Source organism: Carassius carassius, chromosome 5 (assembly GCF_963082965.1).
Source record: "Carassius carassius chromosome 5, fCarCar2.1, whole genome shotgun sequence".
Classification (NCBI taxonomy): Eukaryota; Metazoa; Chordata; class Actinopteri; order Cypriniformes; family Cyprinidae; genus Carassius; species Carassius carassius.
This window is the reverse complement of record NC_081759.1, coordinates 8,200,587-8,214,238: the sequence shown is the minus strand read 5'-3', so window position 1 is coordinate 8,214,238 and position 13,652 is coordinate 8,200,587. Positions and strand designations below refer to the sequence as shown.

The window sequence follows — 13,652 nt, the reverse complement described above, 5'->3', positions numbered from 1 at the left end:
TTTCCTACTTGCACAAATATATAAAGAACAGCGTATGAGTGTGTATGTGCAAGCTTGTGTAGCTAGATTGCGAAGGGGGGAGCAATGATGAAAACAGGATCAAAACTGTCACATGAGAAGCTCTGTGAATTTCGCTTTTTTATCCTTTGCAGACTTGTTTTCCGGTACAGTGTTTTTAAGGAAATGGACAGATAATTTCATATCATAACCATATTTCCATTAGAAAGAGACTGATGAATAAGCTCAATAAGGCAAAAAGGACACAAAATACAGTATACATTGTGTTTTGCTCTTTTTGCAGTAACTTAATTCCTTAAAACTTCTGATGGCTGCGTCAAAATCAGAAGGGTATGAAAAAAAAAACAAAAAAAAAAACATAAGGTCAAAATACATTCTCAAAACTCATAAACTTCATCCATGTTTTTTTTTCCCCTATGCAAACTGACTGATATAAAGTTTTGATGGTTGCATCAAAAGCAAATTGTATTATCTTAAAGCTGATGTTAAAAATTGCTTTATAAAACTAGTGAGACAAAAAAAAATTATAGATTACGCAGGAATATTTGTGGGAAGTCGTGGCTTAATGGTTAGAGAGTCGGACTCCCAATCGAAAGGTTGTGAGTTCGAGTCTCGGGCCGGCAGGAATTGTGGGTGGGGGGAGTGCATGTACAGTTCTCTCTCCACCTTCAATACCACGACTTAGGTGCCCTTGAGCAAGGCACTGAACCCCCAACTGCTCCCCGGGCGCCGCAGCATAAATGGCTGCCCACTGCTCCGGGTGTGTGCTCACAGTGTGTGTGTGTGTGTTTACTGCTCTGTGTGTGTGCACTTCGGATGGGTTAAATGCAGAGCACAAATTCTGAGTATGGGTCACCATACTTGGCCGAATGTCACTTTCACTTCACTTCACTTCACTTCATATCAGTGTTCGGTTCTCAATGGACCAAAGCTAGTCCAGCTCATTGACTTCTTCTCCATCATGTCCTAATCACGAAGTGCTCTCATCTCTCTTGGAAGAGGCGTCGTTTTGGGTTCAGGTGAAGATGACAGCATTGTCTCTGTAGGTCTTTTGTGTCTGTTACACTAATTGACAGGAGGCTGTGACCGCAAGGAGTCTTGGCTCTTCCCCAGAGTCGATGACATCAATATCATCCTCATAATCTCGCAGTATCTTCTAAGCATGCTATACGCTCTAGTCTGAGCCCTTCCCAGTCGACTCGTCTGCGTTTTTCTCTCCTGTTTGTTTACCAATTGACAGATCCCCGCTAGGGACCGTCTGCTATCGATTGAGAGCCTTTCGTCATTGTTGACGCTCCTGTTATTAGCAAGATCCACACACACACACATACTGTATGCAGGTAGCTAAGCTGCCTGCTGGGAGAATCAGTGTTATGGAGCAGGTCTGATCCCTAGAGCGCTTGTCCGTCAGGTACGCACCGGGCCAAAGCAGGCCATTTGGTAAGTGAGTCACTCTGGAGTCTCTTGACGCTGCTGAACAACAGACACTGGTTAATGGCATCTTGCCTTCCAAGACATCAACAGTACGAGAGATGATGCAGAAAAGAAAGCTCTCGCAAATCTGCTCCAAAACTAAATTTAATATCCTCATTACATCGATGACTCAGAAGGTGCAGCAGCTCCTAATGCAATCTCCTCATTTAAGGACAGAGGATATTTTATGATCACGCAGTTCAGCCAAGAAACGGTGGTTTAAAGATGGGTAACATTGTTATTATTCTTCTATTACGATATTAGTATATAATTGTTCATGTTGCATTTTCTCTAAGTTCAGTTCATAACATTCTTTCGGAAAGACAAACCCTGCTTCATCGTAATGAAAATCACTCCTGCCATCTTCTGGTACATCTGGAGCAGCAGAATACGTCACTTATTTACTCGAAAGGAGACTGAATCCACTGCCAACATTCAACAAGAAACAATATCTGTGGAATTCATGTTTATACCTTCCACATGTGAGCTGAACAAACCTTTTACATAATTCAGCTCTAATTCAAATGAATTTCAGGATCAAATGTCATGTTGATTCAAGATCATATACATAAGTTGATATATATATATATATATATATATATATATATATATATATATATATATATATATATATATATATATGATCTTGAATCAACATGACATTTGATCCTTTCATAAGAGACTTCAGATTCCAAAATTACAATTCAAAACTAACAGAGTGGAAAATGCTTTTTGATTCTTGTTCGAACCTTTCTTTAAAAGAGTCAAAGACTTGATCAAATGCATCCATCATTTACCTCTTTAGTAACGTTATCCTGCACCAGGCTGTACAGGGGCACGATACGGCTGACTTCCAAAAGGACTGGTGTTGGGCTGGGCGTCTCACGGCCTGCTTGTCTGCACAGGTGACAGGCGGCCGGGCAGCTGCCCTTATCCTGGCACCGGATCTCCACACCGGCCACCAGGTCATCAGACAGCAGCTGCGTCTTCAGCAGGCCTGTCAGGTAGCTGATGAACGGCACCGCTTTCAAGTCCCGCCGGCCACCCTGGTCTGTGACTTCTGTGAAGGTGAGAGACAGAGTGACATCACTGGAACACCATGTCTTATAACAGAGATTTGTGACTCACATCATGTCCGATTCGGGATCAGAACTAAGCAAAGTTATTAATAAGAATGAGCCTATTAACACAGGAACTGAAGCAGGAGGGTTACTTTTATACATTTATAAAAGAGGGTATGAAAATTGTGATTAAGAGAGATGATGAATACAAAAAATGAAGTTATTGGAAAGCTACTGTTCATGTTGGTTTCAAACAGTTTTGAAAGACTTTTATACCAATTTCAACAAAAGTTTGCTTCTGGAACTATGAACATTTTACTTACATCTTAAATGTATGTGAACAAGTATACTTTAGCAAACAAAAAAGGTATTTGAACATTTGTAATTTTGTGTTTGATTTGTGTGTGTTTGTTTGTAAACATATAGAGCTGTGCACAATAAAATAAGCATCATGGCATGGACCCTTATTTATTTATTTGATTGTATTTAATTTTATTTCATTCATTTTAATTATTGTATTGGTGTTAATTTTAATGATACCATTGTCTATACCCACAAGAAGTGCACTTAAATTGAATGAGCACTTGTAATCTGGGCGTGCTTCAATTTTTTAAAGTATATTTAAAGAAAGAAAGAAAAGAAAATACTAGATATCAGGGACGTGCGGTCAGGGTAGGCAGGGTAGGCAGTGCCTCACCAAAGGAAATGTTGACATTACATTTATTAATTCCAAGAGCTTTATTAATTCACCACATTATTAATTGCATTAATTTTATTCCAAATATTATTTTTTGTAACAAAAATTTTCAGGAATACACATAATATACTAATTTTGCCATTGTTTGCCCCTAAAACCCGTTGTTTCATGCAGGAAATTCAAAAGCCATGGCCATTGAGGCAGAGGTGAGCGGTGCCTCTTTGGTCCATAGAACGTAGTTTATGTAGATTTGCGCATGCACAGTCAGTTCTAATGCTGTCTTGAATTATCAACATTGAGGCAGAGACCGAGCTTGCTTCATGTCACGTGATCTACTCGCTCTCACTCAATCCGCGCGCTTCCCGAATACTAGCATCTAGCGGCGCCCGCGAGTCCGCGACTAGCATTGTCTGTCATCGTGTCAACCTAGTTCGTCGGCTGTGGATATTTGGATATTATGAATAGCTGGTCTTAACTATGCCATCTACTACCGCATCTGTGGAGAGGAGCTTTTCTGCGTTAAAGCGCATAAAAACCTACAGCCGTAACAGAATGGAGCAGAACAGACTTTCCTCCTTGGCTCTTATTTCCATTGAAAAGGAGAGACTCATGAAATTGAGAAATACACCCAACAAAGAGGACTTTTACAACAAAGTAATTGACATCTTTGTCCAGAGGGATAGACGCATGGACTTCGTCTACAAATAAAAGTAAGCACCCCATTTAAACGTAAACTATTCATTTATTTATTATTTTTAAAACCCTTATATTGTGTGTGTTGTCTGATGGTGGGCTATAGGCCTGCTGTGCGCTGACACCAAAATGTTATCTTCCATACCCTGCGCGCCGTCACGTCACCTCAGCCACATTTGTAATTTATGTCTAAGGGTTAAAACGCTGTTTTGTAGTTCTCTTTTTTAGTCCTGGTGTGCCGTCGCCAGATGCTCATTGCGTGTCTGTGTGTGCGCCTAGCAGTTTGTAGGAGCGAATAAGCTGTTTTTGTACTTTAAAGCTGTACTGCTGACGCAATGTTTTCTGACTGTAGCCTGGTGCGCCGTCACCAGACCAAAAGTGTGTGTGTGTGTGTGTGCGCCGTGGCTGTCTGTGCGCGTTTGCGCATTTTGATGGAGTGACTAGGCTGCCGCGCCGCCTCCTTCTCTGTGTCCCGCACAAAACATTTGTTTGTTGTATAAGTCATAAGATAGATGTGTCCATTAATTTGATTATTATATGTGATTGTGCATTAGCCTCACATGACTGACTTTGCTGAATGCAGGCAGCGATCTGATGATGCCTGATATGAACTTGGGTTGCTAAATTAACTGAATGAATATATGAACATATATTCCACACATTGATAGGTCACAGCCTACCCATGACAAGATTTCACCGCACGTTACTGCTAGATATGGTATAACAGTGAAATAAAAGGCCACATTTATATTTAAAGACTGTTTCATAACACACTTAAGTACACTTTTATAAAGTTTGCGTTGTCAAATTAAAAGATTTACTATAAATCATTGTGTTAAGAATATTTTGTCCTTAAAGAAGTACACTTGTTTTGATGTGCTGACTAACCAGACTAACTATACTTACTATAACTATACTTTATTATCATTTTAACTCTAGTAGTATGTTTGGTATTGTATCTAAAGTTAAAATATTTAACATCTAGCCTACCAAATTGCAACTTCAGAAATTGCAAAGTTCAGTTAATTGCACTAAACATAAACTGCAATATATATATATATATATATATATATATAATTGAAATTAACATGCAATTAATTGTCTGAAACATTACATTCAGTTTGCACTTAAGTATATTCTTAGTATATTAATAGCTTATATTATTTCAGTAAGTAGTTACTCACATTACATTCAGTTTGCACTTAACAATATTCTTAGTATTTTAGTAGCTTATATTATTTCAGTAAGTAGTAACTCTTTAAAGAGCGCTAAAGCCTGCTTTTTCACAAGGGTTTGTGTTGGCACATGTCAGACATCTTTAAGGAAATAGTTTCAGAAGGTGATGAATTGCGTCTTCTATGAAATACACACGGGGTGATTTTCATGTTGGTTTGCAGTGTTCGTGCACAGAACCCTTGGTAGACGCCAAACAATGCGATTACGTGAGGAAGGATATTAATTGAGTGCTGAGACGTCCTAAACAGATGTGCAACTCTGAACAAAAACGGCTGTTTTTCTGAGCTCCACGGCCGATTTCCGTGAACATTCCCGTCCGGCGATCGAATGAGTCATTATGCTGGATTTTAGCATGACAGGCAAACACTATGAGGAAGAGGAGGAGGAAGAGAAGGCGTGCGGGGAGAGCAAACAATCCGAAGCCGTTGTGTCTACAACAACACGGGGAGGTGCCAACCAGAGCCCGTCGGTGTTTGCGCTGTTCTCACCACACACAGAGGACACGGCGAAAGAGAAAACGACACGGCTAGAGTACCTAATTGGTACCAGCCTACAGTATGCTTTTTTAAATGATTCATTTCCTGCAGCGCGCTTAATCATTTTGAGATGAAGCAGCGCCGTTCGAAATGGGCAAAGAGAAAACATCTGGCAGTAGAAATTCTCGTCCATGTGTGTTCACCCTCTATGCTGGTGTGAGGTTTAGCATTGTTTATTTATTTTATTTATTATTAATATTATTATTTAATCTATGCCATCTGGATTTTCTTCTGAAAAAGACAAGTTAGTTTAGTTAGTTTACAGAATTAACTACATATCCCATGATGCATAGGCCTACAATGAACGGTGCAATCAGGCTATTAATTATTTATGGTAATAACACATTTAAGGTGTATTGCGAAATATTAAAGTTATTATTATAAAATATTAAGTATTTACTTATCAATTTATGTATTCATTTAGCCTTTATTTAATTTATGTAGCCAGCAATTGTATTTAGGCTATTTTGATAGCATGTATATATATATATATATATATATATATATATATATATATATATATATATATGTGTGTGTGTGTGTGTGTGTATGTCTATATATATATATATGTTTGTGTGTGTGTGTGTGTGTGTGTGGATATAAATGTTATTTAATATATTAATAGTGAAGTTGCACATTGTTTTCATGTCAAACGATGTTCATTTTTGCCACGAATAATGCACTATATATATGACTCAGCCAAAAAAACAAACAAACAAAAAACCCCGAATAAATAATAAAATGAATTAAAGTTTACAACCCCTTAATTGCAAGTGACATTAAATCAGCGTTTATGGAGGTTTTTTTTTTTTTTTTTAAAGTAGCTTTGAGAGGGAATACATAATTCTCAGTTCTGCTTTTTTAAAGTGGATGGTCTTTTCCCACTGTTTCAGTTTTCATATACACCATCTGGTGGATGGATGGATGGTTGGATGGGTATAGGCTAGTTTACTTCTTCATTTGACCGGCCTCTATAAAGTTCATGTTACAGATGCTAGAGTTTATGTAGACCTGTATTGGTTGATTTAAGTTCATTGTTAACAATAATTACATTATTTATTTTTATGTCCCAATATAGTGAATGAATGGGATTTACAAATAATTTGAACATTAACTGGCAACTTATGTGTCTATGTCTTTATCTAATAAGGAGAAATGCTAAAGAATATAGGCTATTTCAATAATTAAGAAATGTCTTATGTGATATTTATATAAACAGACTACAGCTGAAAAGTAGTCTAATAATGTTGACTGTTTGATTGATAAATCATGATTCAGATTATATCAGTATTAAATTAATGACTATAAAATGCACAATTTACTACTTCTTGATTGTTCTAATATTCAGACACTTCTGCAAACGCATTGTTTAATTACTTGGGTTTCTTCCTGTTTTTATAGGCTACAGTAGCTATATGGTTTCTTACCATTCTTTCCTTTTATTTTGAAATGACAGGACCATATTTACAAAGCTTTCTTGATAAGCTGCATATCATCTGTTACCATTCAACATATCATTAACTTAGTGTAAATAATAATGTAGTCATCATGTTTTGCTGTGGTAGTAGGCCTAACGCTATTAAATATTACGAAAGTTAAAACGGGGATCCTTTCACACAGAGATCTGCTTCCATCTAGCGGTAAATTATTGCAATGCAGTTACATACTATATTGAAATGTGAATAGTGAACATGATTACACATGTAATTACATTCCTTTCTTGCATGCATCCTTTGGAAATTGTTATAAAGCATAATTCAAACATTTTATGACACATCTAAATATGTATTTTCTATTTTCATATAAAGTCTTTCATAAAATTATTGTCATTCTTTGACTATTTCTTGCTAATATAATATAATATAATATAATATAATATAATATAATATAATATAATATAATAGGTTTTTTGTTAAACTCTCGGTCCCAGTTTATTTATATCAACAATAAATATTTGCGAACCATTTTTCTGATCATGTTTCAATTTGTAACACCTCGGTCTTTATATTCTTAATAATACAAAGATTATTCGGGGGGTTTCTCATACGTTTCGAATCCACCCCTGCTGAGTTGTCACTAACACGTGCCACTGAAATAGCTTTGCGCATCACGCATGCCAACAGCGGCTCGTGATTAGTTCCAGCCATAGACGGTTCCAGCGCACATCAGTGAACAGACCATAGACGAACAGACACGGAACGCGGCAGCTTCCGCCGCAGCCAACGAAATCTCACCGGGGGCGGGATTCACAAAATAATCACGCGCCGTTATGACGTCACCTCCGCAGTGTCGCACGCACCCGCTGAAATGAGAGACGCGCGCCTCGTCACATCAAGGAAAAGCTGCTGTTGAACTGAAGGTAGGAAATTATGTAACAATCAATATAAGTAAACATTCATGCATGATTTTTATCATGCACTTATGATCGTGCTTTCACTTTGGACGCCGTGCATGCATTAGATAAGAATGACGTGGCTCAGATCGCAGTGTTTTGAAGCTCTGGGCCTGTAAAAGAGCTGATTAGATATATAACAACATATAATCAGATTGTATGATGAGCTGCAATAGAGGTGCTGTAAATAATACATGCATTGAACTGATACAAGAAATGCCAATGAGTGATCCAAAAACATGATGGTGAGTTTGTAGTTCGCTATCTGGCTACCAAAACAAACATAAGGAAGGCTGTTGGTGCGTTTATTTTTTATTTTTTTAGTTAAATAGTTCTAAGTTCATAAATACCATAGCATTTTTCTTTGTGATCATGAGGTGAAAATGCATCAGTAGGTGTGGTAGGGCAACCACTAAATTAAGGATCAACATTAATGCATTCCATCAGACTGCTTTTATAATGAAGGGTTTTTTTTTTTTTTTTTTTTTTTGTCCCTTGGTATTCTTTCTTGGGCTGTACTAATATCCATTTTAAAGAATAATGAACTTAATTTTGTTATTTTGCTTAAATCTTGTGTAAGAGCAAATATATTAATAATTTGAGTGCATAGATTTTATTTGGCATTACACACACACACACACACACATATATATATATATATATATATATATATATATATATATATTAGAAGTGACAAAACAACAGCTTGCATCAACAAGAGCTTGAAACTAGCAAGTGATCACTTTGGATCTCTTAAAGGCACAGTATGTAAGTTATTTTATTTTATTTTTTTCTCTTTATTAAAACATCCAAAAACCACTATAACAGTATTATATATTATGCTGACCTGTGTACTTACATTATCCCAAATGTTTCGAAGAATGTTTAAATCTAGAAAAATAAGCAATTTTAACTGTCATTGTGTCACCTGTCAATGACATTATAACCCCTCAATTTCCAGTTCTGTTTTGTAGAAAACCTATAGAAACACCAAAGACATTTAATATGTTGTGTGTTTTATTAGACAGGTGATGACCACACAAAGTAGCATTATAACAGAACTTTCAAACATATCTAGTATGATAAAACAGCACAGCTTTTTCCCCCCACATACGCATGACCAGAAGGAGTGGAAGCGGTCGACTGTGGCATAATAAAAGCTCAGCTGCTTTCAATCCATGTATCGCGCTTGTTCAGAGGCCTTGTTTCACTTCGATGGTTTTCTGCCTCACCCTGCTTCATTCTACTACATTAATAAATCATTGGCTCATCCATGAACATGATTTCTGCCCGAGTCCCATGGGTTGCATTGGCTGTGGGGATCAAGACGACAACTCCCATGATTCCACACTCAGTCACGGCGTCCAACAACGCTACCTGGTCTTTGTTTATTTTGAATATGTGCCCTCCATGTTCAAAATACATATTGTGCCTTTAATGTCCACACTGTACCTAGAAATAGTACAGTGGACTCAATGTTTTGTTTTTGTAATACATCTTCTATGTATTATATTTTAAATTACTAACATGTCTTCATTTCTTCAATTCCACCTTCCATCTGAGTTAAATCTGCATGTCACCACAAATCAGTTGAAATGCATTTAACCTCTGTCCACAAAAATGTTTCAGTATATGCGAGTGGGGAATTTACAATGGACCAAGTGCACTTGCCCCTTTTTGATGCACATTATAAGCAAAAAAATAGGCCTTTTCACAAAATTTCACCCAATAACAGATATGCTGGTTTGTTTTATTTTTTTAGTTTTAGGACTTAACACATCAAACGAATAGACATTACTTTTCTCCTCCCCGTAGGCACCATGGCCACACCAACGTCTTTAGATCCAGATTTGGTTCGGGAGGTACTGGAATGTCCCATTTGTCTGGAGACCTACAACCAGGATCAGCTTCGACCCAAACTGCTGCAGTGTGGTCACTCTGTGTGTCGCCAATGCCTTGAGAAACTCCTTGCCAGTACGATAAATGGCGTGCGCTGTCCCTTCTGCAGCAAGGTGTCTCGTATGAGCAGTATTTCCCAGCTGGCTGACAATCTCACTGTGTTGAAGATCATCGACTGTGCAAGTTCATGTGGCTCTACTATGGGTCTCATGTGCAAGTCTTGTAAAAATCGCCTGCCCCGGCAGTACTGCAGTGACTGCAGCATCTTGTTGTGTGATATTTGTAAAAATGAGGGTCACCAGTGTCAGGGTCACTTCGTGCAGGCCATTCGTGTGGCCGCCGAACAGCGGCGGAAAGACATCAGCGGGAAACTTTCTAACTTGCGGGGCTCAATGGGAAACATTCAGAAGAAGAAGGCAGCTATCGACAACATGACAAAATCACTCAAACTGAAGTACAAGGCTGTACAGCAGGAATACGCCAAGGCTGAGTTGCAGCTCCAGGAGGAACTTGGCCGTTCACGCCGTGCCTTCGCCACCTCCTTGGCCGAAATAGAAAAACTCAATGCCCAGATTCTGGAGGAGCAAACGTACCTGCTCAATATCGCTGAAGTGCAGGTGGTGTCTAGATGTGACTTTCTAACCATGAGGATCAAGCAGACGGATGTTGCTCTACTGGAGGAAGGGAGCAACAATGAAGAAGAAGAGTTGGACTTTAAAACCAATCTGCCTGTCATTCTAAAACTTCAAGAACCTGAATTTGTTAAAACGGAGTGCTCGAAACCCTTGGAAGTTGGGCAACTGACCACAAAACCCTGTACTGTTAATGCCAAGGAAGAAGACAGACTTGATTTCGCCGCTTCCATTGCCACCCCTTTGGACCTTTACCGTGATATTGACATGGAAACGACAGTTGAAGAGGCCGTTTGCGCTTCTCCCGGCAGCTTCAAGTCCAAGTCTGTTGATGGAGGTGGACCTTCTCCAGGTGCTTCTGGTGGGCAACTCTGTCAGTTTGTGAAAAAGATGGGCTGCAAGGGCAATCTGCCGGGCATGTTCAACTTGCCGGTAAGCATTTGTGTCACACTGCAGGGCGAGGTGCTCGTGGCCGACCGAGGGAACTACCGCATCCAGATCTTTAACCGCAAGGGCTTCCAAAGGGAGATACGGCGTAACCCGAGCAGCATCGACAACTTTGTCTTGAGTTTCCTAGGTGCTGACCTGCCCAACCTCATCCCGCTCTCCATTGCAATCACTGCTCAGGGCCTCATCGGTGTCACCGATAACTATGACAACTCTGTGAAAGTTTACACCACAGATGGCCACTGCATTGCTTGTCACAAGAACCAGCTCATCAAGCCATGGGGAATCGCGGCCATGCCTTCGGGCCAGTTTGTCGTGTCAGATGTTGAGGGGGGAAAGCTGTGGTGCCTGGCCGTGGATCGTAATGTAGGGGTTGTGAATTATAACCGCTTATGTTCAGCTGTCAGGCCCAAATTTGTAACTTGTGACTCCTCCGGTACAGTCTACTTCACACAGGGCTTGGGTCTAAACATTGAGAGTCGACACAATGAACACCACCTTGAGGGGGGTTTCTCAATCGGCTCGGTGGGAATGGATGGCCAGCTGGGAAAGCAACTAAGTCATTTCTTTTCAGAGGCAGAGGACTTTCGATGCATTACCGGCATGTGTGTTGACTCCAACGGGGACCTGATCGTGACAGACAGTGGGCGTAAGGAGATATTGCAGTTTCCTAAAGAAGGTGGCTATAATATTCTCATTCAGGAGGGCCTAACCTGCCCTGTAGGGGTGGCTGTTACACAAAAGGGTCAACTGCTCGTCTTAGATTGCTGGGACCACTGTGTGAAGGTCTATACTTACTTGCAAAGGAGACGTTCCTCTACATGTTAAGACTGCTATGTGGACAATTTATAAGACGAGTCACTTTAATTCAATGGCTTCATTACAAATGTGTTTGCTTTTCAGTGATTTATGACCTGTAGCTTCCAGTGGCTGGAATGGAGCAGCTATGCTACAACCATTCACCCTGGAGCAGCTGAATAATGGCTTGTGGGTTTAATAAGGAAGCTTTGGGCAAAAGGATTTCGAAATATAGCACAACTGATGGCAATAACCGACAATGTCGTTCTTTATGTGTGCAAGTCAGTTCTCATTATTTCTGGTTTCTCTGTGCTGCTGTACAGGCATTAAGATTGAGACTGAGTTAATGAGAAGATCTTTTTTGTAGTTGCTGTGTGAAGAAATGCTATTAAAGTTATATTCTTGTTTCAGTGCAAGTAAGGCTTAATCAAGAACATAAGTTGCATAATGTTGATACAGTAGTATCAAAAATACTCAAAAATAAAGTTTATGTTGAGGCAATTACTATGTAAATGGGGCCAATTTTGGAGAATTTAAGATCAGAAATGTGAAGTTCTCGATTCTATGAAACCAATTACATTCTTATGTTCAAATTTGTTATTATTTCAGCTGGATTTTTACAGTCAATTTAGGCTTTTTTTTCATGGCAACAAACTAACATTGGAAATAACTTTAGGCAGATAAAGAAGTGATGTTATAAAGTAGGGATGTCCAATCCGATCCACTCTGTAGCGTTGAATAGTATATACTTTAGAGTGATTTGTAACTAAAGTGCACATCAGATGTGTTAAACATGGAAGCTCGAATGTGTGCGTGAGGTGCTAAAACAGACCTCACGCACATGAGCATTGAGCATCTTTTCCTTTTAATGTCAGTTGACTGTCCTGCATACCGTCATTTGCTGCACGACACAGGCATGGCAACTGACGTAAAATAAAGATTTGGCTTAGCATAGCAGACACAGGTCAGTTAAAAAAATAGAAATACTCAGTTGGCCTGGATCCCGGTCCTTGAGATATATTCTGCCCATTCCTAAAGGTGTTTTTTTTTTTACTACATTCTTGTTAACACTAACAATTTGTTGCATCTTAATTTTCTTTTCAAACTGTCAGTTTTATTGTTTGCAGATTGGCCCCATCCACCTCCATTGTTTAAATGACTCACTAGAACACACGTCTTTGCATTGTTTTAATTAATGATGACTCTTTTTGGTAGTAATAAAGATAATTCCTCAAGTATTGTCAATTGAGCTTAACTTGTACTGAACCCAGAATATCCCTTGAATTGGGAAGGATTGCTGTGAAAAATGTGAAACGTGCTGACTCGAATCAATTCTGTGAGTGTCATGTTCATGTTTAATTGTTGTAATGAGTTCCCGTAATGCCCTTACTATTAAAGTGCCCCTTCATACCTGAAACCATTGTCAGTAAAGGACCTTCTGATTTATGTACAGTATGAATCTTCCATATATTGAAATACAATTACACTAAAGAAACATTAATCTTGTAAAAATGTTAAGTAATTGTTACTACAAAAGATGAGACGATAATTAAATGATCTCAAAACTGTCTTTTATTGTTAATTATATACTGTGAATTGGTTTATAGTGTACTCCAGTTTGTGTTAGCATTACTCTGTTGCAGGAACCAAAGACTTGTTAAATTGAGGAGATATTTACTAGCCTGTCAAGTAACTGTATTCCCCATCAGAACTATTACAGAGTAACTGTAATAGTTTGACTGAAGCAGGGATATGACTCCACAATTTATA

The 13,652-nt window shown here is 38.8% G+C and overlaps 2 protein-coding genes across 2 annotated transcripts in view; one reads left to right on the top strand and one right to left on the bottom strand.

Moving 5' to 3' along the window:
* The window catches only part of LOC132140726 (astrotactin-2-like), a 534,505-nt gene that overhangs the window by 76,629 nt on the left and 444,224 nt on the right, over positions 1–13,652 (bottom strand). Inside the window, exon 17 of the mRNA XM_059549640.1 lies at positions 2,289–2,551. Within this exon, the coding sequence (XP_059405623.1) occupies positions 2,289–2,551 (263 nt within the window). The remainder of the gene's footprint in view (positions 1–2,288; positions 2,552–13,652) is intronic.
* LOC132140727 (E3 ubiquitin-protein ligase TRIM32-like) lies at positions 7,916–12,135 on the top strand. The gene is made up of 2 exons (XM_059549641.1): positions 7,916–8,073; positions 9,922–12,135. The coding sequence occupies exon 2, from the start codon at positions 9,927–9,929 to the stop codon at positions 11,910–11,912; it is 1,986 nt and encodes a 661-aa protein (XP_059405624.1). The 5' UTR covers positions 7,916–8,073; positions 9,922–9,926; the 3' UTR covers positions 11,913–12,135.